The sequence below is a fragment of the Cuculus canorus genome, chromosome 3 (genome assembly GCF_017976375.1).
Source record: "Cuculus canorus isolate bCucCan1 chromosome 3, bCucCan1.pri, whole genome shotgun sequence".
Taxonomy (NCBI): Eukaryota; Metazoa; Chordata; class Aves; order Cuculiformes; family Cuculidae; genus Cuculus; species Cuculus canorus.
Window position 1 is genome coordinate 74,762,630 of NC_071403.1, and position 21,648 is coordinate 74,784,277.

General features: G+C 45.3%; 2 protein-coding genes across 4 annotated transcripts; one reads left to right on the forward strand and one right to left on the reverse strand.

Moving 5' to 3' along the window:
* The first annotated feature begins 430 nt into the window (after window positions 1-430).
* POLR1B (RNA polymerase I subunit B) lies at window positions 431-21,277 on the forward strand. Of its 3 annotated transcripts, XM_054060892.1 has the most exons (15): window positions 431-599; window positions 683-850; window positions 3,788-3,934; window positions 4,699-4,831; window positions 5,843-5,979; window positions 7,853-8,076; window positions 9,689-9,860; window positions 11,195-11,366; window positions 12,415-12,696; window positions 13,648-13,781; window positions 14,202-14,372; window positions 15,001-15,157; window positions 16,479-16,675; window positions 17,018-17,271; window positions 19,448-21,277. In XM_054060892.1, the coding sequence occupies exons 1-15, from the start codon at window positions 462-464 to the stop codon at window positions 20,328-20,330; spliced, it is 3,369 nt and encodes a 1,122-aa protein (XP_053916867.1). In that variant the 5' UTR covers window positions 431-461; the 3' UTR covers window positions 20,331-21,277. The 3 variants fall into 3 exon arrangements, with proteins under 3 accessions (XP_053916867.1, XP_053916869.1, XP_053916868.1); XM_054060894.1 differs by lacking the exons at window positions 431-599; window positions 683-850 and adding an exon at window positions 882-897; XM_054060893.1 differs by lacking the exons at window positions 431-599; window positions 683-850 and adding an exon at window positions 2,141-3,072.
* On the reverse strand, window positions 20,564-21,629 carry C3H6orf226 (chromosome 3 C6orf226 homolog). Its single transcript, XM_054062339.1, has 2 exons — window positions 21,291-21,629; window positions 20,564-20,642 (listed from the first exon to the last, which is right to left on the reverse strand). The coding sequence occupies exons 1-2, from the start codon at window positions 21,590-21,592 to the stop codon at window positions 20,564-20,566; spliced, it is 381 nt and encodes a 126-aa protein (XP_053918314.1). The 5' UTR covers window positions 21,593-21,629.
* Window positions 21,630-21,648: the final 19 nt, after the last annotated feature.

The window sequence follows — 21,648 nt, forward strand, 5'->3', positions numbered from 1 at the left end:
ATATGGAGCTGTTGGAACGGGTCCAGAGAAGGGCTGCAAGGATGATCAGAGAGCTGGAGCACCTCCCATATGAGGACAGGCTGAGAGAGTTGGGCTGGAGACGAGAAGGCTCTGGGGAGAACTTAGAGCAGCCTTCCAGTCCTGAAAAGGCTGCAGGAAAGCTGGGGAGGGACTTTTTTACAAGGACATGGAGTGATAGGACGAAGGACAATGGGTATAAACTGGAGAGGGGCAGAATTAGACTAGACATAATGAGGAATTTCTTCACTATGAGGGCGGTGAGGCACTGGCACATGTTGCCCAGGGAAGCTGTGGATGCCCCATCCCTGAAGGTGCTCAAGCCCGGGCTGGTCGAGGGCGGCCGATTTCCCCGCCCATGGCAGGGGCTTTGCCGCCCCCACCTCACACCCCGTGCCCACGTGACCGCGCTGTGCCCACGTGACCCCGCGCGCGCTGCGGTGATGGCGGCGCTCGGAGAGGACCCACACCGGCTTCGTCCCGGGCCGCCTCGCCTCAGCGCCGCCCGCCGCTGCCTCCCCGCTGCTCACATCGACTCTTTCAACTATGCCGTCAGTGAGGGCATCTACCGCGCCGTGCAGGTCTCGGGGAAAGGGACGGGAGGCGGCGAGCGTGGCCGGGGCCGGTGCCTCCCTGCCTGCCAACCGGTGTGTCCCCTTTGCAGGACCTGTCGCCGCTGGAGCTGTCGCTGAAGGGGAACCGCGTGTCGCTGGCGGTGACCGGCGTGAGCATCGCCCCCCCCGCCGTGCCGGCCGGCGCCGTGTGCCGCGAGCGCAGGGTGTTCCCCGCCGAGAGCCGCGGGGCGCGGGGCTCCTACCGCGGCAGGATCGGCGTGAGTGGCCGCGGAGGAGCCTGGAGAGGTCTCCCCGCATTGCAGGGGTGCGGGAGAGATGGGGGCTCCTCAGCGGGGGAAAGGATGGTTGTAGAGGGGATTCTGATGGAGGCGTGCAGGGATGGGGTGGGGGGAATGGTTCTAGAGGGGATTCTGTATCGGGAGTGAAGGGATAGGATGAAGGGTAGCGGTTCTAGAGGGGCTTTAGATTAGGGAGTGTGGGGGCAGGGGGTGGGAATAGTTATAGAGGGGATTCTGATCAGGGAATGCAGGGATAGGGCGAGTGAGACTGGTTTTAGAGGGGCTTCAGATCAGGGAATGCAGGGATAAGGGGAGTGAATGGTTTTAGAGGAGATTCTGATCAGGGAGTGAAGAGATGGGAACATTTTAGAGGGGATTCCGATCAGGGAGTGCAGGCATAGGATGAGGGGGAATGGCTTTAGAGCGGATTCTGGTCAGGGAGTGTTGGAGTAGGGTGAGAGGGAATGGTTATAGAGGGGCTTCTGATTGGGGAGTGCAGGGATAGGATGAGGGGGAGCACTTTTAGAGAGTCTGTTTAGCAGGGAGTGAAGGGATAGGAGTGGGGGGAATGGTTTTAGAGCAGCTTCTGTCAGGGAGTGAAGGGATGGGAGTGGGGGAATGGTTTTAGCGGGTCTGTTTATCAGGGAGTGCAGGGATAGGACAAGGGGGGAATGGTTTTAGAGGGGCTCTCGATCAGGGAGTGTGGGGGTAGGACAAGGGGGGATAGTTTTAGAGGAGATTCTGATCAGGGAGTGCAGGAACAGGGGTGGGAATTGTTATAGAGAGGCTCTTGATCAGGTAGTGTAGGCATAGGACAAGGGGAAGCGGTTTTAGGGCGGCTTCCGATCAGGGAGTGCAGGGATAGGATGAGGGGGAATGGTTTTAAACTGAAAGAAGGGAGTTTTGGATTAGAGGAAATTAGAGATTAGAGGGGAACTGGAAGTGGGGAGATAAGATTCTAGAAGAAATTGTGTACTGTGAGGGTGGTGAGGCACTGGCACAGGTTGCCCAGAGAAGTCATAGAATAGTTTCAGTTGGAAGGGACCTTAAAGATCATCCAGTTCCAGCCTCCCTGCGATTGGCAGGGACGCGTCCCACTAGTGGCTGCCCCATCCCTGAAGCTGTTAAAGGCCAGGTGGGCTGAGGCTTTGAGCAACCTGATGGAGTGGAGAGTGTCCCTGCCCTTGGCCAGGGGGGTTGGAACTGGATGGGCCTTGAGATCCCTTCCAACCCAAACCATTCTATGAATCTAACTGAGCCCTGTCTTTCCCGCAGAACCCCAGCTGCCTTCTTTGCTCTGCTGTCAAATTTGCTGTGCAATCTGCCAGAATAGATCAGAAGGAGATCTATATCATCCTGTAGAGCACGATAATCCAAGTCTTGTTTCTGCAGGATACTAGGTTTCAGTGTTGTTCCCACTTAGAAGTCCAGAGTTATAAATCCCTCTTGTTCACATTTTTCTGACTTGCTCTGAAATTTGCCTAAGGAAGCAGCAAATATTTTCCTTTGCACTGTGAAAGGATTGCACAGCCATCACTGTTTTCTATTAGAATTCTGTCCAAGATGTGCATTTTAATGAGGCACCTGGTGCAAGGGGACACTTGCTTGTGATTTCAGCTTTTTTTCCCCCTTTGTTCAAAGCATTGCAACTAACAGTGATAAAAGCAACTATAAGTGCAGTATCTTACCTGAACATGGAAGTGGGGCAGTCACAGATTCTTCACAGTCATTTTCCCTGTGGCTCTTGGATTTTCCTGAGCTGCAGATGCTTTTATTTTTCAGTTAGTTGCTATCTTTTCTTCCAGTGTTTATTTGTTTAAATATTTTTTGAACCTTTGCAAATGTTTGGAATAGTTGAAACAGAACATTTTGCTGTTCCTTGTGTGAGAAAGTATTGCCTAGTGCTTCGACAGTGTGATTGGTCTCTCCCACTCCCTGCCCTTGCACAGCAGGAAGCAGTGGGTCATCATTCCTTGTTTCCACTGTGCTGCCTTTAAGCATGTACCTCTCCCTCAGATCCTCCTTGCAGCTCTCCCTTCCCAAAGGTGAGAACTGAAGCCTGTCTGCTGAGTGGCTGCACATTCAAGATGCTTTATGCCTTTAGTCATAACCTAAACTGGAGACCAGATCCACACAGAGGGCTTGGTGTCAGGCTGCACCGTGGATTCAGAGGAGCGCAGTAACATTTCGCCTCTTTCCTAGTAATTCCTAAGGCTCTCTTTACACTTTTAACTCTTGCCAGTTGTTGAATCTGTATTTCACTATGGCATTGCTGGTGTTTATTTCCTGCATGGCAGCAGGTCTTCTAAAGCCTGTTCCACATATAAAGTTAGGATTATTGTTTGCTCCCAGAGTGCATTTTATCACTGGCTCATTACAATCCAGGGATGCTTCAGCAGACCCTCTGCTAGATCTTGTTACTGTAAATAAATTCTTTCACACACGCTCTTCTTTCTCACTTCTCAGATCACTCATGAAGATGTTAAGTGAGCAAGTCTTAGGAAGGGTCTCTGCAGCCTTGTAGTGTGGATGTTCTTTCATTCAGCACTTTCTGTTCTCTTCCTCTTTTTCTTCTAATGATTTGCTAACTTCTGAGGTTCCTTTTCCTATCCTGTGGCTGCCTTTTTTATTTAGGCTGCTCTGTTGAAGATTCTGAAGGGCAAAGTAGAGTATATTAACTTTGTCCACTTTGCTAGCAGCTTCTATACCTGGTTCTAGACTTGTATGATTTTCTTCTGTAAACACACGTTGACTGCTTTCCAGAATGTAATAGTTATGCTTTTTGTTATTATTACAATTTTACAATGATAGAATTCTGTTAAACAGTTTGTGGTTATATTAACTGTGCAGTTAATATAGCAGGAAAGATTGAAAGTCCAACTTCATTTGCACGCTGTTTGCATTGTGTTGTTTCAGGCTGATATCAGCTGGTCAGTGAATGGCATGCCACAAGGGACAATTAAACAGGCCCTGGGGTACATTCCAATCATGGTGAAGTCCAAGTTGTGCAACCTCTATAACCTTTCCCCACAAGAGCTCATGCAGCACCATGAGGAGGAAGAGGTAACAAGGATTTTGTGGGTCAGGAAAATCTGTGTTTTACATGAGCGGTGGAGACAAAGATTTGGAGAATGGGCATTGAAAGAGACATTTTCTTTCTCAGTTGTCTTCTGCAGCTTTTCCTTGTCTCCCTAGTAGCATGTCAGCTATGGGGAACTGAATACGGAATTATTTAATGCTCTATTTTGTGCTTACAAAGGAGCAAGCAAGCTATGGAAGAAAATCAGGGAAGCTAGGGAGGGGGTCTTTATCAGGGGATGCAGGGCCAGGATGAGGGGGATCAGTTTTAAACTGAAAGAGGGGAGATTTAGGTGAGATCTTAGGAAGAAATGTTTTTCTGCAAGGGTGTTGAGGCACTGGCACAGGTTGCCCAGAGAAGTCATGGCTGCCCCATCATGGGAGGTGTTCAAGGCCAGACTGGATGGGGCTGTGAGCAACTTCAGAATGTTTATTAAAAAAATAGTTCACGTCAGCTCTTTAAAACTGTTCAGTTGATCACACAGGGCTTTTTTTTTCCCTCCCTTCCTTTAAGTTGTAGAATGTACATCCCTTTCCTTGCACTTGTACCACATTTAGACTTGATAGTCACTGTCAGAGAGTGCAGCCTTTGCACACGTGGTGCTGAAACGTCTATCTTGCTAGGTGTTTCATAGTTAAAACATTCAGTGTTTGCTTTTACTGTGCAATACAGGCATTTTTGTCTTTTACTTAAAATTCGGTATTATGAATATCTAAGCGCATTTAAATTATTTTTCTTTTTCTGCCAGGAAATGGGAGGCTACTTTATAATAAACGGCTTAGAAAAAGTTATTAGGATGCTGATTATGCCCAGGCGAAATTTCCCTCTTGCAATGACAAGACACAAGTGGAAAAATAGAGGCCCTGGTTTCACAGAGTACGGTAAGCTGACTGCAGCATCCTGCTGGTAACCACTTGAGGACAAACAGCAGCAACCATCTGTAGCCGGCTTTTGGTACTTTGTTTTGTTTTAGCTGTTGTGTAACATTTATAGTTTTTACTACCTATGAAAATACAGGGTCAGCATTGGCAAAACAGTGCCGGTGCTTGCCCTGCGAGAGCTGTCTGAGCTGCCCATGGTGAGCAAGGAGATTGTATTCCAGGCCTTGCTGTGCATGGAAGCTGGAACAAACCTCCTACCTTTAGCAGAACTCAGTGTAAACTGCTAAATTTGTTTCATTTAATTTGTTTATGCATACTTCGAGATGAAAGATTTAATTTGCATGAGGCAGATCAGCTAGATTCTTGGCTGTCCCATACCTGTGTCATGTAGACTCAGTAAAACAAGTTTGAAATTTGAATTAAACTAGAAAAATTACAGTTTTAAAAAGAGGTGTTACCTGCTGCTGATTTGACTGGACCCTGGTGTTGAGTGCACACTGTAATTCTGCATGAATGAATTTTGAGGTAGTGCCAGTTTAAACAGTCCCATTTGCTTTATCTTTCTTTGTCCTGCAGTGGGGCAGGACCAGGTAACACTGCTTCAATGGCACCACCTGAACACAGAGATGTGAAAATTCGACCCAGAGTGCCGTTAGAAGGAGCGCTTGTGTATTGCTGTATCTTACAGCCTAAGATTACAGATGGGATTGGAGCTTTCTTTTCCTTAAACACTTTATGCATCTTCCAAGCCTCTCAGCAAGTGTGCTGGCCATCCCCATCCCAAGGCATTTGTCTGCTAAGACTGGAATTGAGCTGCTGTATTTATTTGAAATGGGAGACTGGTGCTGAAACTAATGATCTGCCTCATGCTCTCAGCCGCGAAGTACCGAGGTTCCTCTCATGAATTGTCTGGCACCTCCTCGGACCAAATGCTCTTTGGACACATCACAGCAAAGTGGACACTTGGTTTGTACAGCTGACACTGGTCTTTGCATGTGTTCATTTTCGCAGGAGTAGTGATGCACTGCATTAAGGACGAGCACACTGCGATAAATATGAACCTGCACTACTTAGAAAATGGTTGTGTCATGGTGAATTTCATTTTCCAGAAAGAGCTGTTCTTCCTTCCCTTGGGATTTGCTCTGAAGGTAAAACGACTAATGCTTGTGCTTCCTGTGTTGAATAGATGCAGAAGTTTTGGGAATCATTTTGATTTAAATGAGTAGAAACTAATTCCATACTGAGTATTTTCAGTCTTCCTTACTATGTTAGCTGAAGAACTACAGTCCAACCAAGCCTATGCCTGTAGTGTAACTCTTGGCTGAAGCAGAGAAGTGTGTGCAGAGTCCGGAGGGGAGGAGAGAACTGCGCAATGGTTTCCTGGCTTTTTGCCTGTGTTTAATGTGAATGAGTAGGTCTTGGAGGGGTGTAAGAGTTTGCCACCTAATGTGAAAGATCTCAGGAATCTTTGTAGAACAGAATGACAGCTGGGTGTTCAGGGACTGAACGATATTAATTGTTAAAGGCAGGTTGTTCCATTTACAAGCAAAGCAGTGAACTGGCTTTTTTTCTTTAGAGGGAAAAAGAAAATGCTGTTTGTAATGGGAAGCAGAGACAATGAAGATCTGAAAGGGTCTGTTTAAGCATATTTGATGGATGTAAACTGCTCTTTGGATAGCAGGCAATTTTTTTACCTTTTAAATTCCCCTCTACATGTGTGCTTTCTCTGGTAGCAGGGCAAGAGTACTTCAGCCATGTATTTCATCTATAGCAGCTGAGTGTTAGAGTAAGCAAGATGCTTGTGGCACTTACGTGATGGAATCATGATGTAAATCAATGTTAGTGACTTTGTACCTTCTTCTTTCAACCTGCTGTGTTTTGCATTGCTGTTGCATAATGCATTTCACTTTTTCTTCAACTTTTATTTCAGCAAAAGTAGTTACCAAAAGTAGCTGATTACCTGCTGCTTTAATATGCAAATGAATTGTGCTGACCTGGTAGCTGTGAGACCTCAGGATAAGCAGGCTGGATTATCTGATGTTCGAGTTCTTCCATAAGTGGTCACTCTGTATGGATTCACACCCCCACTGCATCGGTCAAGCTCTGTTCTGTACTGGTTTCCTCTGGCCTGTCCAGGTCCCACTGTGGCAGACTGCTACTGCTGCCGCCCTACTGCACTGCCATTCTGGCTGTAATTCTGGTTTCTTCTTGCTGTGTGATCATCTCAGTGCTCTCTCCTCTGATGGACAAGAGGCAACATGTAGTGGACAAGAAGCAGCATGTGCTCTGGCTGCTTCCAAATTGTGTGTATCATAATTACTAAGCAGCAGAATTGAGCTTACGTTATCCCCTTTCATCAAGAAACCTGCCTTAGCGTCTTTTTCATGCAGCCTTCAGTTTTTCCTGAACTTTTTGAAGCCTAATCAAATGTAATGAACAAATAGTTTACTTAAACATCAGGCACTTTTGTCACTAAATACAGAAGTCATTGTGGGACAACATATTTACTTAGTAAAGAAACAACTAGGAAACCATTGTAACACCAGGAGCTAAGGATGTATGATTTAAGTATGAGCCCTATGAAGCGCTGAAACTAACATGAATTTGTTCTAATAGCCTTAATTAAAAGGCTAAATTGCCTTTTGCTTTGCATGAGAATCAGTAGCAGCTTGAGACAATGCTGAATTAAATTTGTGGTTTTAAGTGAGCTCATTCTCTAAAGATACTAGGAAATCTTACCTAAACAAGAGAAGCTTGTTAATTTAAAGGGTGCAAGTTTGCTTTTTTCCAAAGGTCTCATTGAATTGGGAGTACTTGTGATCATCATCAGGTATAAAATATCTCCTGCATTACTCTCTAAGCACCTCAGCCCCACAGTATTTTTCAGTTTGCATGGTGGAAGGGTATTTCCGAAGGACTGAAAACCTAAATCAGTAGGACACCTTTGTTCTGCTGCTGTATTTTATGGATAGATGTTGCTATGGCTTTGTTTTTCTGACCTAATACACTTCTGTCTTCCAGGCATTGGTTAATTTCCCAGACTACCAGATCTTTGAAGAGCTGGTCAAAGGAAAAGAAAGTGACACCTTTTATGTGAACTGTGTTACTGAGATGCTGAGAGCAGTGGTGGATGCAGGCTGTTTTACACAGCAAAATGTCCTCGAATATCTGGGAAAGAGCTTCAGAATAAAACTTAACCTTCCTGAGTGGTACAGCAATGAACAGGCTGCAGATTTCATTTTGAAGTACGTATGTATGCATGTAGAAGTGCATGGTTTAGTGTAATTATATTGAAATTATAGGCAGTTTTAAGGCTACATCACATTTTGTTATAATTTTCACATTGATGACACAACAGCCAGCAGCCAGTTTTTGATGGGACTCCAGGATATGATGGTAATCTGTATTTGTGGTGTTCAGAAATACGCATTTTAATGGATTGACCCAAGTATACCCAGGAAAGGGTATCAGCTGTCATTTAGGTGTGACTTTCCGATGTGTTTGATGGAAAACATAAATACTAAAGACTAAGGAAGAGAAGGTTAAAACTAGGTCTGTGACTGCTTGAGGCTTTATTCGTTGAACAGAAATATTGCAATTTGTGGCATTTATCAGTCTCATACAATTGTCAGTAGCTGTGATAGGTATTACATTTGTCTCTTAGAATGGTAGAAATGAGGCACTTTAAAATCTTCCTTCATCCGTGGAATTAGAAAGGAGTGGAAGAGCTGGCTTTGAGACTGTCAGTGTGACACACATTCAACTAAACAATTTATTTTTCTGGTAAAGTAAGTGTTTGTTCTTTGAGAGGTTTTTTTAGCACATGAAAAGGATAGTTAGGGATGCCCAAGTCCTTGGCCCCTTGTAAATATAAGATGGTCAGGTTGCTGGAGACACAGAAACAACCTGTAGGTGCCTTACAGGGCCCCTCAGAAGTCCATAGACCATTTGGAAGCATGGAACTTTGTACTGAGAAATATGAGTGGATAATTTGAAGAAAGCTCTGATTTTGAATTACTCTGATTTTGTTATTTCTAAATATACTGGTGGTTGGTTTGGGTTTTTTTTCCCCTCTGGTATGTTCTGTACACTTCATTTGCCTCCGCTGAAAAGACAGGAGAAGAGAAATAGTGAAAATTTTAATTGGGATGTGCTGGAACTGTAACTTCTCTGGACAGAACCTGCCCCTGGAATTTTGTCTTGCTTTGCAAGTTGTAAAGGCTTCAGTAGAGGCAATGTAGAGGGGAATCCGAAAGCTGTAAAGATCCTTGAGTGCTGATCAAAAACTATGGCACTTGTGCCTTGGAGAGCAAGTGAAGTCAGGTGTCTTGGCAAGCAATCAATACCTTTAGTGGGAGTTAGCTGTGGTTTTCCTTTTCGCTTGTGCTAGAGTATCATTCAGCCCACACTTAGCCACACATAGGATTTGGGATTTAGCAGTGGAGATTTGAACTTTCTGTGGCAGGACCGTGATAGTGTTAACAGAAATGTTTCGTAGTTTGCTTGTGTTTTCCAGCTTAGGTTTGAGGTGGGGTACATGTTGACATAAACTGTGTGCTTATAACGACATCTGACAAGGGAGTGTGTAAAGTCTTTCACCAGGTTCACTTCATCCAATCAACCAGGTATATCCTTAATGAAACTAACCCCTTAAAAAGACAAGTTGATCATTTTTCAGCTCTGTGTCTGTTTCTTTTTTATTATTATTCCATATAATTCTAAGGGCAACTGGAAATGCTTGTGCATTGTTAGACTTTGTAACAAAAAAAATAATTTGCTATTATTTAGGAGAAACTTGAACATCTAGCATGAAAAGACAGTGTTAATTGTCCTCTCTCCTCCTTTCTCTTCCTCCAGCAAGTGTATCTGCATACACCTGACAAACAGAACTGAAAAGTTCTACCTGCTCTGTATGATGACCCAGAAGCTGTATGCTTTTGCCAAAGGGGAGTGCATGGAGGATAATCCCGACAGTCTGATGAATCAGGAAGTGCTTACTCCAGGACAGCTGTTCCTTATGTTCTTAAAGGTAAGGGCTTCAGGGGTTTAAGTCTGTGAACATAGCGACCATCCAGTCCAGACCTCACAGCAACCGTGGGGACAGAAGTGCAGGAGCCAGACTGAAGAGCAGGGAGCCTGTATAAGCTATGAAGGCTGAGAGTGCTGGTTGTAGTTTAACCAGGCAGTATAGTTGAAGGCTTGGCTGTCTCAGCATAGCACGCTAAATAAGCCTGTACAAAAGCTTCTTAGCCTTGCAGAGCAAATGCAAGCACCCCATTCGGTGTGGGAGTCTGAGGAAGTGTCCTTCTGTTCTATCAGTTCATGTGGGAGTGGTAAAAATATGCCTTGTAGTGGTGTTCTTGCTGTTTCACATGGCAAAAGTCCAAGAAAATAACTGCCCCCGCCCCGCAGTCTTCCGAATAGTGTTGATTCATGATGTTGTCACTGCTTTCCCATCCTTAAATTCCTTTACGGATCAGGAACTTGATAGCATGCTTCTGACTTTGGCATAACGTGCCAGGAGGAAAGTATTCCTGTTGAGAAGCTTGATTCTCCTGTGAAATGCTACTAAAATCTCTCTGCTACATAAGTGGTTTCAGTGCCTTTAGAAATAAAATAAAACTTCTGTGAAGCATTTAAATGCCACATGGAACTGCCACCGGGAACCAGAGAAGATTGATTTCCTGCCTGGCCCTGTCAGGTCAGCAGCAGAGTGAGTTAAGAGCCCCTTTTCTGAATGCAAAGGTCCTAAAAAGACTAGAGCTTAGAGTAGATGCAGTATGGCTGTATGCAGTGGGTTTCTGTTGAGAGTTCAAAACATTTTTGGGTGAGTAAGGTCCTTTTCCCTCTTTTTTATATATTATCTAAGGTGACAGTAGTGATAAAATGATAGTTAAAATGCAAATCCCGTCTGCTCTCTGATTGTCTCTGTAATATTTAAATAGTGTGTCTGTGGCCTTCAAGTTTTGGTATCTAAACTTACTTTGTAATATGGTTTTACTTCATCACTGTATCTAGCAGGCTAATCACAGAGTTATTCTTGTGGTCAGATGATGGGTGCAGATTCTGCTTTGTTTGTTCTTTATGAAGTTCTGTTGCTTTGCTTTGTTTGCCAGGACTGAGTGGAAATGATTACTAAGCTGTTGGTTGGGTATTTTCCTTGCAGGTCTATGTTGGTGTGATACTGTCAGCATTTTGATAAAATGGAGTCAGTGTGGGAAATGTGGCTGGAAAACTCTCAGTTCACTTTAAGTTGTCCATCCTGCTGATTTCGGAGGATTTCTGTAGCAAATGATGTGAAGTTCTAATTTGAGCCTTTTATTTTCCTGTTCTGAATTTAAATCTCTTGCTTTTAAACCGTAGGAGAGGCTTGAAAGTTGGTTGCAATCTGTGAAGTTTGTTTTGGAGAAAAGAATGGAAAAGGCTGATATCAGTATAAACACAGACAGCTTGGTGAAGGCATTCAGCCTAGCAACAGACTTAACCAAGCCATTTGAATATCTTCTTGCGACTGGAAACCTGCGATCTAAAACTGGTAAATCTTTGAGCCTCAGAAGCCCTTTTTCCCCCTCCCCCCCAATAAACAGAATGAGAAACGATATGAAAATGAGCTGTTAACTGAAAACAACTGTTTATATGCAGACATTGTACACTGTAATGGAATTAATGAAAGTGGTTTAGAAATGGGATAGTTAAGCTTAAAAGGCAAGGTTTCTCCTTAAGCTTAGATTCTATGCACAGTATAAAATGGGTTATTTATTAAATAATTGAAACTAAATTTAGTATTGTCCACAACAGCACCCATATTTTGTTTTCCCAAGGGTTATTTCTTCTTAGAAGGTGGAATGTAAGACAGAGAAGAGGCATTCGTGTGTTGGGACTGCTCCGTTGGTCCTGTGAGCTTCAATAGAGAGAAACTGCTTCACTAATGTTTAATTCATGTTTACTTGGTGCTTCCCTGAGGTGTCTGATGAAATGTTTAAGCTGAAAGAGGGGAGATTTGGATTAAATATTAGGAAGAAATGTTTTCCTATGAAGATAAGGCATTGGCATAGGTTGCCCAGAGATGTCATGGCTGCCCCATCCCTGGAGGTGTTCAAGCCCAGGCTGGATGAGGTTTTGAGCAGCCTGATGCAGTGGAAGGTGCCACTGCCCATGGCAGGGGGTTGGAACTGGATGATTCTTAAGGTCTTTTCCAACCCAAATCATTCTATGATTCTATTCCGTTCTATGATGCTGTAATGGGATGCCCGCTAGAAAACAAAATGAGATTAGGCAGCCACAGAATTTCAGTAAAAAGTACCACCTGCAAATCCTTAAGTCACTTCACCAGGAATGACTTCTGCATGTTTCTAAAAGAAGTTTGATTTTAAGCAATAGCTTGGAATTTAAAGTCTCTGGGCCTCGTACAGGTCCCTGAGTTGCCTGCACACAGACAACAGCACATCTGCCTTCTGTTGTTGGTATCCATGTGAGCATCTTTAGGGCTTGACGCTGAAAAGCAAGAAACTGCCTTGTAATATCATGCTTTGTTTGTTGAAGCTGGATGACATCCTGACATAAATCTCAATTTTGTTTCCAAGGCCTGGGCATGTTACAGGACAGTGGTCTCTGTGTGGTAGGAGACAAGCTGAATTTTGTTCGCTACCTTTCCCACTTCCGCTGTATACACAGAGGAGCAGCGTTTTCCCAAATGAGAACTACAACTGTCCGCAAGCTGCTGCCCGAATCCTGGGGGTTCCTGTGCCCTGTGGACACCCCAGATGGAGAACCCTGCGGTCTCATGAACCACATGACAGCTTTGTGTGAAATAGTGACAGAGATGGTGCCTGTGACAGGCATTCCACCTCTGTTATGTTCCCTCGGTATGTTTTACTGGCTTGATCATTTAATGAAGCAGTCTTCCTATTTACCTTTCTACTCAGCATACCTGTATCTGGGAAGGGTTCTCTAGATACTGTCACTGTATACTGTTAGCTTGAAAAGGTGAAATCAAGTTAGCAACCATCAGCCAGCACTTAAAGGGGGCCTGTAGGAAAGCTGGGGAGGGGCTCTTTATCAGGGAGTGCAGCGACAGAATGAGGGAGAATGGTTTTAAGCTGAAAGAGGAGAGATTTAGATGAAATATTAGGAAAAAATATTTTCCTGTGAGGGTGGCGAGGCACTGGCAGGGGTTGCCCGGGGAAGTCCCGGGTGACCCATCCCTGGGAGATGTTCAGGGCAAAGTTGGATGAGGCTTTGAGCAACCTGATCCAGTGGTGGATGTCCCTGCCCAACTGCAGAGGGTTTGGAATTGGATGATCTTTGAGGTCCCTTCCAACCCCAGCCATTCTGTGATTCTGTAAGTTAAACTTATGCTTACTGTGCTTGTGCTTAGTGGTAAGGAGCACATTGCTGCTACAGGTGCCTCAGCCTTTTGGAGAGTATAAAGTTCAATCTGAATGTCTCTCAGCTGTGTGCTATAGAGTGAAGATGTTTACTTAGCACATGGGATTGCACAGTACAAGCTCTAAGAAACTGGGCCAAGCAATGATTTTCTAACACTGCTTGTGACTTGAATAAAACTGCAGTTCACTTGTGATTACCACAGTTGTGGGAATCCTTATTTCAATCATAAAAACGTGGAGGGGGAATGACATTCTTAGTTGTGCATGTTTTATATTTTCCGTTAAGTAATCGACAGCTTTGCCCTGTAGGTCTGAATTCTTTGATGTCTCGGAAAGCTTCTTGGTGTGGATTGAGGCTTCCTGCAAAAATAACTTCTGTGTTTTGCTTGTTTTTCTGGCTGTTCTTCTACCAACCCCCTCTTCTCACAGGTGTCACCCCCATCGATGCAACTCCAAGCAAGCCTTACATGGAGTGTTACCGAGTTATCCTGGATGGCTCTATGGTGGGCTGGGTGGAGCGGGAGCTGGCTCCTGAGATTGCAGACACCCTCCGCCGTTTCAAGGTTGTCTGGTTTAAAATGTTTCTAAACTGAACATCCTCAAAATATAAAGTGATTAAAAAATGTTTGGGACTTTTTTTAAACCTCCGTTCATTTATTCTTTAACCTGACCCAGTAAGTTATCTTTGGCTATATTAGTGTTTTGGAGTGGGCTTTTCTGTTTTTCTTGTTTATATCCATATGTTTGGTCTGTTGGTTTATGAAGTCATCATTTTTAGAACTTTTTTTCTTGAAACAGGTAAGATAGGTATATTCTGTCCTTTTTTTTTTTTGGGGGTGGAGATTTTTCCAGAAGTAAATTTAAAACCTTTTCTCCACCATTTTATTTTAGTAGCTACACCTTTGGTGGGCATTTTCGTTGTGAAGCTTAACTAAACCGGTGTCAGTTTGTGTTTCTAAATTGGTGTTTCTTTGCAACAACAGATAACACAAGAGAAGAGATTTCCCGCACGGGCAGAAGTGGTCCTTATCCCAATGACAGGAAAAGCCAGTCTGTATCCTGGATTGTTCATTTTCACTACCCCTTGTCGCATGGTGCGACCTGTCAGAAACCTGTTCTATGGAAGGAATGAATGGATTGGTACCCTGGAACAGGTAGGGGTTACATATTTCCTTTATAAAGCACTGCCTGTTGCAGAGGTACCCGGCATCAAAAACAATGTTTTGGAAAATGTTTGTGGAAAGAGCTGAGGGTAGGACACAAGGAGTTTGTGTGAAGAGCTGGAATAGGCGACAAAGGGTTTTCTTGCCTCCTGCTGGTTGGTTTCCGGTAAATGTCTTAAATGGACTGTAGGGATCATTTTGAGATATCAAAATCTGATCTCAGTATTAACACAGTGAGGCTTCTGAGGTGAAGGATTGCTGTCTTGTGTGTACTCTCTTATCCTGTGTTACATCACATTCTCCAAATTGCCTGTGGGCAGCTAAGCAGCGGATTGTCAGGGGTTTTGTCCATTTGGAACAATTAAAATGGAAGACAGGAAGGAAAAGGTCTTACTGCAGTTTTGGTTTTCCAGGCTTACTTTTCTTGTCGTTGATCTGTGGTTTTGGTAGGTACTTTGAAGCTGTTTGGTATTTTTCTTGCCTGCTGACAGACTAAGGTGCAGACAATGACCACAAATAAAACTGAAATGGATAAAAACGCATTGGGGGCAGCTTTGTTTTGCTTTCTTGCCTTTAAAAGAAGGAAGCAAAAGAGTGCTGTCCAATTTGATGTTTGCAGGTCTTCATGAATGTGGCCTCACTGGAGTCGGAAGTGGTGCCTGGAACAACCACTCACCAGGAGCTCTTCCCTCACAGCATTCTGAGTGTGGTGGCCAACCTCATCCCCTTCTCCGACCACAACCAAAGTCCACGAAACATGTATCAGTGTCAGATGGGTATGTGTCACAAGGCCTAATGCTGCAAGTCCCTGGGTAAGGGAAAAGGGGGAAAAAATGATGTGTCTATTCTGGGTGTTTGAGGCCAGCCTGGATGGGGCTTTGAACAACCTGATCCAGTGGGAGGTGTCTCTCCCCATGGCAGGGGGGGTTGGAAGTGAACCATCTTTAAAGTCCCTTCCGACCCAAACCATTCTATGATTCCCAAATAATGGCTCTTCCCAGCCTTTGTTTCAATATTGAGGTTGATTAACAGCCCTTTTTATTGTGGCAAAGAAACTGAAGTCAGATTTATCATCCTGTCTGTCTTCCAGTGGGCAGTGCTAGGTTGTTGAGCTCGTGTAGCCCTCCTTAAGCCCATAGTAAATTCTGTTTGGTTTTTACCTTTATTTGGTGTTGCTACTCGCGCAGATGAGCGAAGGGCGCTGCACCAGCTGTAGGGTGGTTGTGGTGTCTGACAGCTGCACTGCCCACAGTCACCACAATCGACAGAGGTTAACCTGCTGCTGACTGCTGGCTGCAGTTGGTGCTCTTTAGCATTAGTGTGAGGTTTCCTTGCCACCTGTGTTCAGTTGGCAACTGCTGTCTTGCCTCCGCAGCTGCTGAAATGACACTTGTTAGGCATCTATCACAAGACACTGTGGCAATAGGACAGAAGTTTTTATGGCAGTTATATAAATTGATGTATTTGGTTGTCTGAAAGCAGTTGGGGTAGGGTATGTTGTAGGGTTTCAATCTGCCTAGGCACAAGTGATGCATAAGAGGCAGTGAGCGAGTAGGGACTTCAAGAGAGCAGGGCTCATTACCTCGTTAGCATCACTAGCATATAACATTTCAGTAATTATCAGATGTCCTTAAAACACTACCACTTCTCCATACTTCACTAGAAGTGCCGATGCGACTGTTCCTTGCCAGGAGACTTATACTATGGAAGCAAACACTCTTTGGCCTGGAAACATGTAAGGTGTGCTTTAGGATGGGAAACTCTGGGGAGATGAAAAGAAAACTCCAAAACAAACAAAACAACCAACCAAACCCCAGAAACCACCACAGCAGCCTTATCAGAGATTTTGAAATTAAAGAAAAGGCACAAAATTACAAATCGTTCTTACTAAATGCTATGAAAGGAATTGAGAGTTGTGGTTCATAGAAACTGTTATAGCTGGACTTAGGGCAACCATTAAATTTGAAAGGTTTTAAGATTAGTAATCCCTTTAAGTTGTATGTATTGCCACCTTCCTTCTTAACGAGATACATGGAGGATGAAACATTGATTAACTCTTAATTGATCCTGAATAAATCCAACTTTCTTTCTTTATAGGAAAGCAAACCATGGGCTTTCCAGTCTATAACTACAAGGACCGCTCAGATAACAAGCTGTACCACCTTCACACTCCCCAGAGCCCTCTGGTGCGGCCCAGCATGTATGACTATTATGGTATGGACAGCTATCCAGTCGGCACCAATTCAATTGTGGCTGTCATCTCCTACAGTGGCTATGACATGGAAGATGCAATGGTAAGCCACCAAAGGGAGGAATCTGCTGTTCTGTAAAGGAATTTGTTGTTGGGGACTGGAAATTAGGATGGTGCACAGGAGCACAGCGATGGAGTGTTGTTACCACAGGTAATGCTGGAGGTACTGACAGTAGAGCTCCCTTGTGTGAGGCTGTAGGCTTCCAGCATTGACAAACACTGGGGTTGCAGGAGGTTCAGTCCTTTGGGAATGGTGATGTGCTGGGAGGCTTTGTTTAGGAAGGCAATGTTAAAAATGCAAGCATTAGATTGGAATGGAAATGCTTTCTTTGTTGAAGTTATTAGCAAGTCTTTAACTTGTTAGGCCTCTGTTTCTTCTTTTTAGATTGTGAACAAATCTTCTTGGCAGAGAGGGTTTGCCTATGGAAGCGTAATCAAGATGGAGAGCATTGACCTTTCCCTTAAAGCTAGCAGGGCAGGTGATAATTTAGTATTTGGCGTCAGACCTGGTGATCCAAACGTTATGGAGAAACTGGATGCCGACGGACTGCCTTTCGTTGGCTCTATCCTACAGCCTGGGGACCCCTTCTACAGCTTCATGAACCTCAGCACAGGGGAGACCTTCACTGTGTACTATAAGTAAGTAAAGCTCATCCTTCCTGGCTCTGCAGAGCCGGTCTTGAGCAGTCTGAGATCAGCAGGCCCTGATGAGCTGTGGTATCTGTTCTTCCAGGTTTTCCCTTTTCTCCCCACATGATAATGTCCATGTCTTGACAAGGAGAGTGTGGAGTTCCTGTTGTTAGATGCCTCCCATGCATGTATCCTGGCTTTTCTCTAAGCCAGTGTAGGCTGCAGAGCCTGAATTTGGGGGAGGAGAATCTGAGGCTGGTAAAAAGAAAGAGCTTGCAGAAATGTTTTACTGTCTCCCAAGGACTGTTTCTTGGCCTATCCCCCACATCTGTTTTCTGTAGCTTTTTGTTAATTGACTCACTTAAAGTTTTCTTTCTAAAAACCTAAGAAGCACCAAACAGAAAATCAAACCAAAGTGCCTCGTCCCAGAGATTTGCCTGAAAACCTTGTAAGCAGAGTTGTTACAGGATTAAGTGTTCAAAGAGCATTTTTATTAGCACTGCAGCTTTCAAACTGCTAGAATATTAAAATACATCAATTCCAATTACTCCCCTTGGAATATTTCAGGGATACGTTTTGTAAGACTTTTGAACCTCATTTGTAAGAGAGAAGTGTGTAGAGGCTTTCATTAAAATCCTCTTAATTTTTTTAGGAAAAGGAAGCAAAATCATTGACCAAAACTGATGTATTTAAATGCGTCTTGTATTCCCAGTTGTCTGTACAACTTCAGGCTACCTGTGTCTCTGCAATGCCGGTAAAGTGAGGACAATGCTGTATAATCATTCACATTGTGACGGTGAATTAGTCTGAGAAGTACTTGAGTAGCACAGTAACTGGTGTTACTGGGAAAGATATTGTTTACGTATAACAGATGGTGCTGTAGCTGCACTGGGGAGCTGCCATGGACTGGTAGGATCAGTTAGCCCTTCTCTGCAGCCAGAATAAGAGATGCAGCATGTGGTAATGGGGATCCGTAAGTTCAGCCGTGTCCTTGCACTTGTAGATCCCTCTTTGGCTCTCGCACCGTGTGGCCCTGTTCCCCAGCTCTCTCATACCAGCCTGGCCTTAGTTCAGGTTCCTTATCCAGAGAGCCATTTTACCTCTGAACTGTTCAGCTTTTGTTCATTCTTGGCCCAGATTGGATTATTATTTAGGTTCCTACAGAGAGATGAGGTTCCCAGCAATCGGCACTGGCTCCTGGCCCCAGTTTGCCCCAGAGATCCAGGGCCCCGAAGGAGTTCTCCCTACAGTCCTAAGGGTGCATACACAGCCAGATCTTACACGTGTCTTAGAAGAGAGGGAGAACAGAGGAAAAGGCTTACAAAGCACAATTTTCTTTCTTTTTTTGTTTTTGTGGTGGCCTGTACCCTGGTTGCATTTGGATATAGCATGATAATGACTTTGAAACAGAAGGTAAACTTAGGTACAGGCCTTCTGCAATCACTACATTCATTAGGACTTCAGCGGAGAAAGAGGGAAGTAACCTTGTCTTAACAGGGAACAAAATGTATTTGTTCCTTAGCTATATTCTCCAAAACGAGTAGAGTTTGGGCTGAAAGTGCTGTAACAAGTTAAGCCTGCAGCTGGCACCTGGCACATGGAACGTCAGGCTGAGGGTTCTTCAGGAGAAGCAACACACCCCAGAACAAGGCACTTGTTGGCCATGCCCTCTCAGCTCATACCATGCCTTCCTTTCTACTCTGAACTTTCCTTTCTGCTTTACACGGAACTGGTTCTTTGGGTTTCCCACCAAGATGGAGTGAATTTATCAGGGGTAGGGAGCAGGACTGCTGTCATAACACAAAGCAAATGGCACTGGGACACAGTTTGTTGGATAAAGTGGAATACAGACAAACCAGGTTTAAATGATCTTTATTTTAAGTCATCACTGGCGCATTACTCGATCCCCTGAAATCATAGCTGTGCTTCTAGTATTAGCAGAAGCAAATGAACGGCAATTGTATGACACCATGTGTTGCTTCCATGCCCTAATTTTTATGCAATCTGATTTCCCTTGCTACTGAATAGTTCTTTCCAAGAATGGTGTTAGTTCCCCAGCTGTGCCAAGGCATTTTGTGAGACTTACAAAGGGGTTTGACTTTTTTTCCTTCGTTACCCTTTCCTAGCTAAAACTTATTAGCACATCTAACACCTTTGCTGTGGTTGATTTTTTCCCCCTACACAGGAATAAGGAAGTTGGCATTGTAGACAACATCAAGTTATGCAGCAATGACCGTGGCACTGGGAAGTTCAAGAAGGCATGCATCACTGTGAGGGTCCCCCGAAATCCAACGGTCGGAGACAAATTTGCCAGCCGTCACGGCCAGAAAGGTATCCTGAGCCAGCTCTGGCCAGTTGAAGATATGCCATTCACGGAGAACGGCATGGTACCAGACATCCTCTTCAACCCTCACGGCTTTCCCTCCCGTATGACCATCGGGATGTTAATTGAGAGCATGGCAGGGAAGTCGGCGGCACTGCACGGCGTCTCCTACGATGCTACTCCCTTCACCTTCACAGAGAAGAACTCCGCTCTGAAATACTTCGGGGAGACGTTAGTGAGCGCAGGTTATAACTACTTTGGGACGGAGAAGATGTACAGTGGCATCAGTGGCCTGGAGCTGGAGGCGGAGATCTTTGTGGGAGTGGTGTACTACCAGCGCCTGCGCCACATGGTCTCTGACAAGTTCCAGGTGAGGACAACAGGACCCCGAGATGCTGTCACCAACCAGCCTGTCAAGGGGAGAAACGTGGAAGGTGGGATTCGCTTCGGCGAGATGGAGCGTGACGCCTTGCTGGCACATGGCACGTCTTTTTTGCTGCAAGACCGCCTGTTCAACTGCTCCGATGGCTCTGTAGCCTACGTCTGCATGAGCTGCGGCAGCATGACGTCTCCTGTCCTGGAGAAACCGCCACATTCCTCCTCCGTGACAAGCAACAGGAGGTACTCCTGCTCAGTCTGCAGTGAGGTGGACACCATTGAGATCGTCCCTGTGCCCCATGTCTTCCGCTACTTTGTGGCGGAGCTGGCAGCCATGAACATAAAAACAAAGCTCAAGGTGGAGTAGCTTTGTCCGCAGGCACGGCAAGGCTGCTGGGAGGAGAGAGGAAGTATCTGTCTTCTGTCCCCGTGGATTCCAAGCATTCAGTCAGTTCTCAGGTTCTTCAAGCATTTGCAAGATTAATTTGATGTTTGTATTGATGGGGTGGTTGCCGAGCTGTACGGTGAGGAAACGTGGCTCTGTTGAAGTTTGTGTCCACTTCCTAAAGGATCAGTAGCTATCGAGGTATGGTGTGGAAATCAACCAATGTCGCTGCTCCCGCCAGGCTGCTGGGTTGAGAGCGATGAGGGTTCTTTATTCTCCAAGTGCTGGCTGCAGCTGCAAAGATGAAGAGGTCATAAACCAGCATGAATTGAATGCTGCAAATGATGAAAAAGAAATTCTGGGTTTTTTTGAAGAAAAATCCTTGCAAAATGTATGCCTTAATGATGGGTACATCCTAAAGTGATTGGACATGTTTTGTTTTGCTTTATTTCAATACATTTGCCTTGAAACTCATGAAGAAGAAGAAGAAGGCACAGAGTTCTGCCACACGAAGCCGCAACCTTGACCGCAAGAGAACAAGGTGGCCAAGTCAGGCCCGTCCTGGGAGTGCTTGGTGTCGCTGAGCGCAGTCCCTGTCTCCGTGTGGCACCACGGTGGGATATTTCTTTATGTGTTTCTCTGTGGATGAAGAGGAAGCAAGCAGAGGATTTTCCAGCCTGGATCTGACCCTGGATCTCAGCCCCTGTGCGGTGCTGTAAAGTGTGGACACTGTAGGATGGGAGGTTGCTGTGTCCGCGTCAACGAGAACAAGCCCGGTCCCCTGCAGCAGCAGCCGCCCGGATCCCAGAGGATGCCAGCCCGTCCCACAGATTGCTATCCCCCATCCCGGAGGATTCCAGCCCCATTTCCCACTCCCAGTTGCGGCCAGAGAAGCTGGGAGTACCCATTCGGCAGCCTTACGCTTCTTGTTAAGAGTTCTTTTGTACGTTTCTACTCCCGTTGTCTTTGGAGTCATGCTGGAGTGCCGGAGGCTGCCCATGGCGGCTCTCCCAGGGCTTGGTGGGTGGCGGGAGACGGGAAGCAGTGGGGCTGTCCCCAGTGGGTGAGGCGTGGGGGTTCCTCACACCCGGCGGCTGCTGCCCGCTCCGCACCAGCCGCAGCACCTCCGCGAAGGAAGCGGATGGTGGCTGCTCTATGGTGGATGGCGGCAGCTCCATGACGGTGCTACCCGGAGGGCGGAGCGGGATGGGCCGTACCACCAGTGTAGGGGAGGGCAGTACCATTGTGAGAGAAGCTGGGGGGAAGAGGGAGCTGCCACGATGCCAGGTGATGGGTGTCA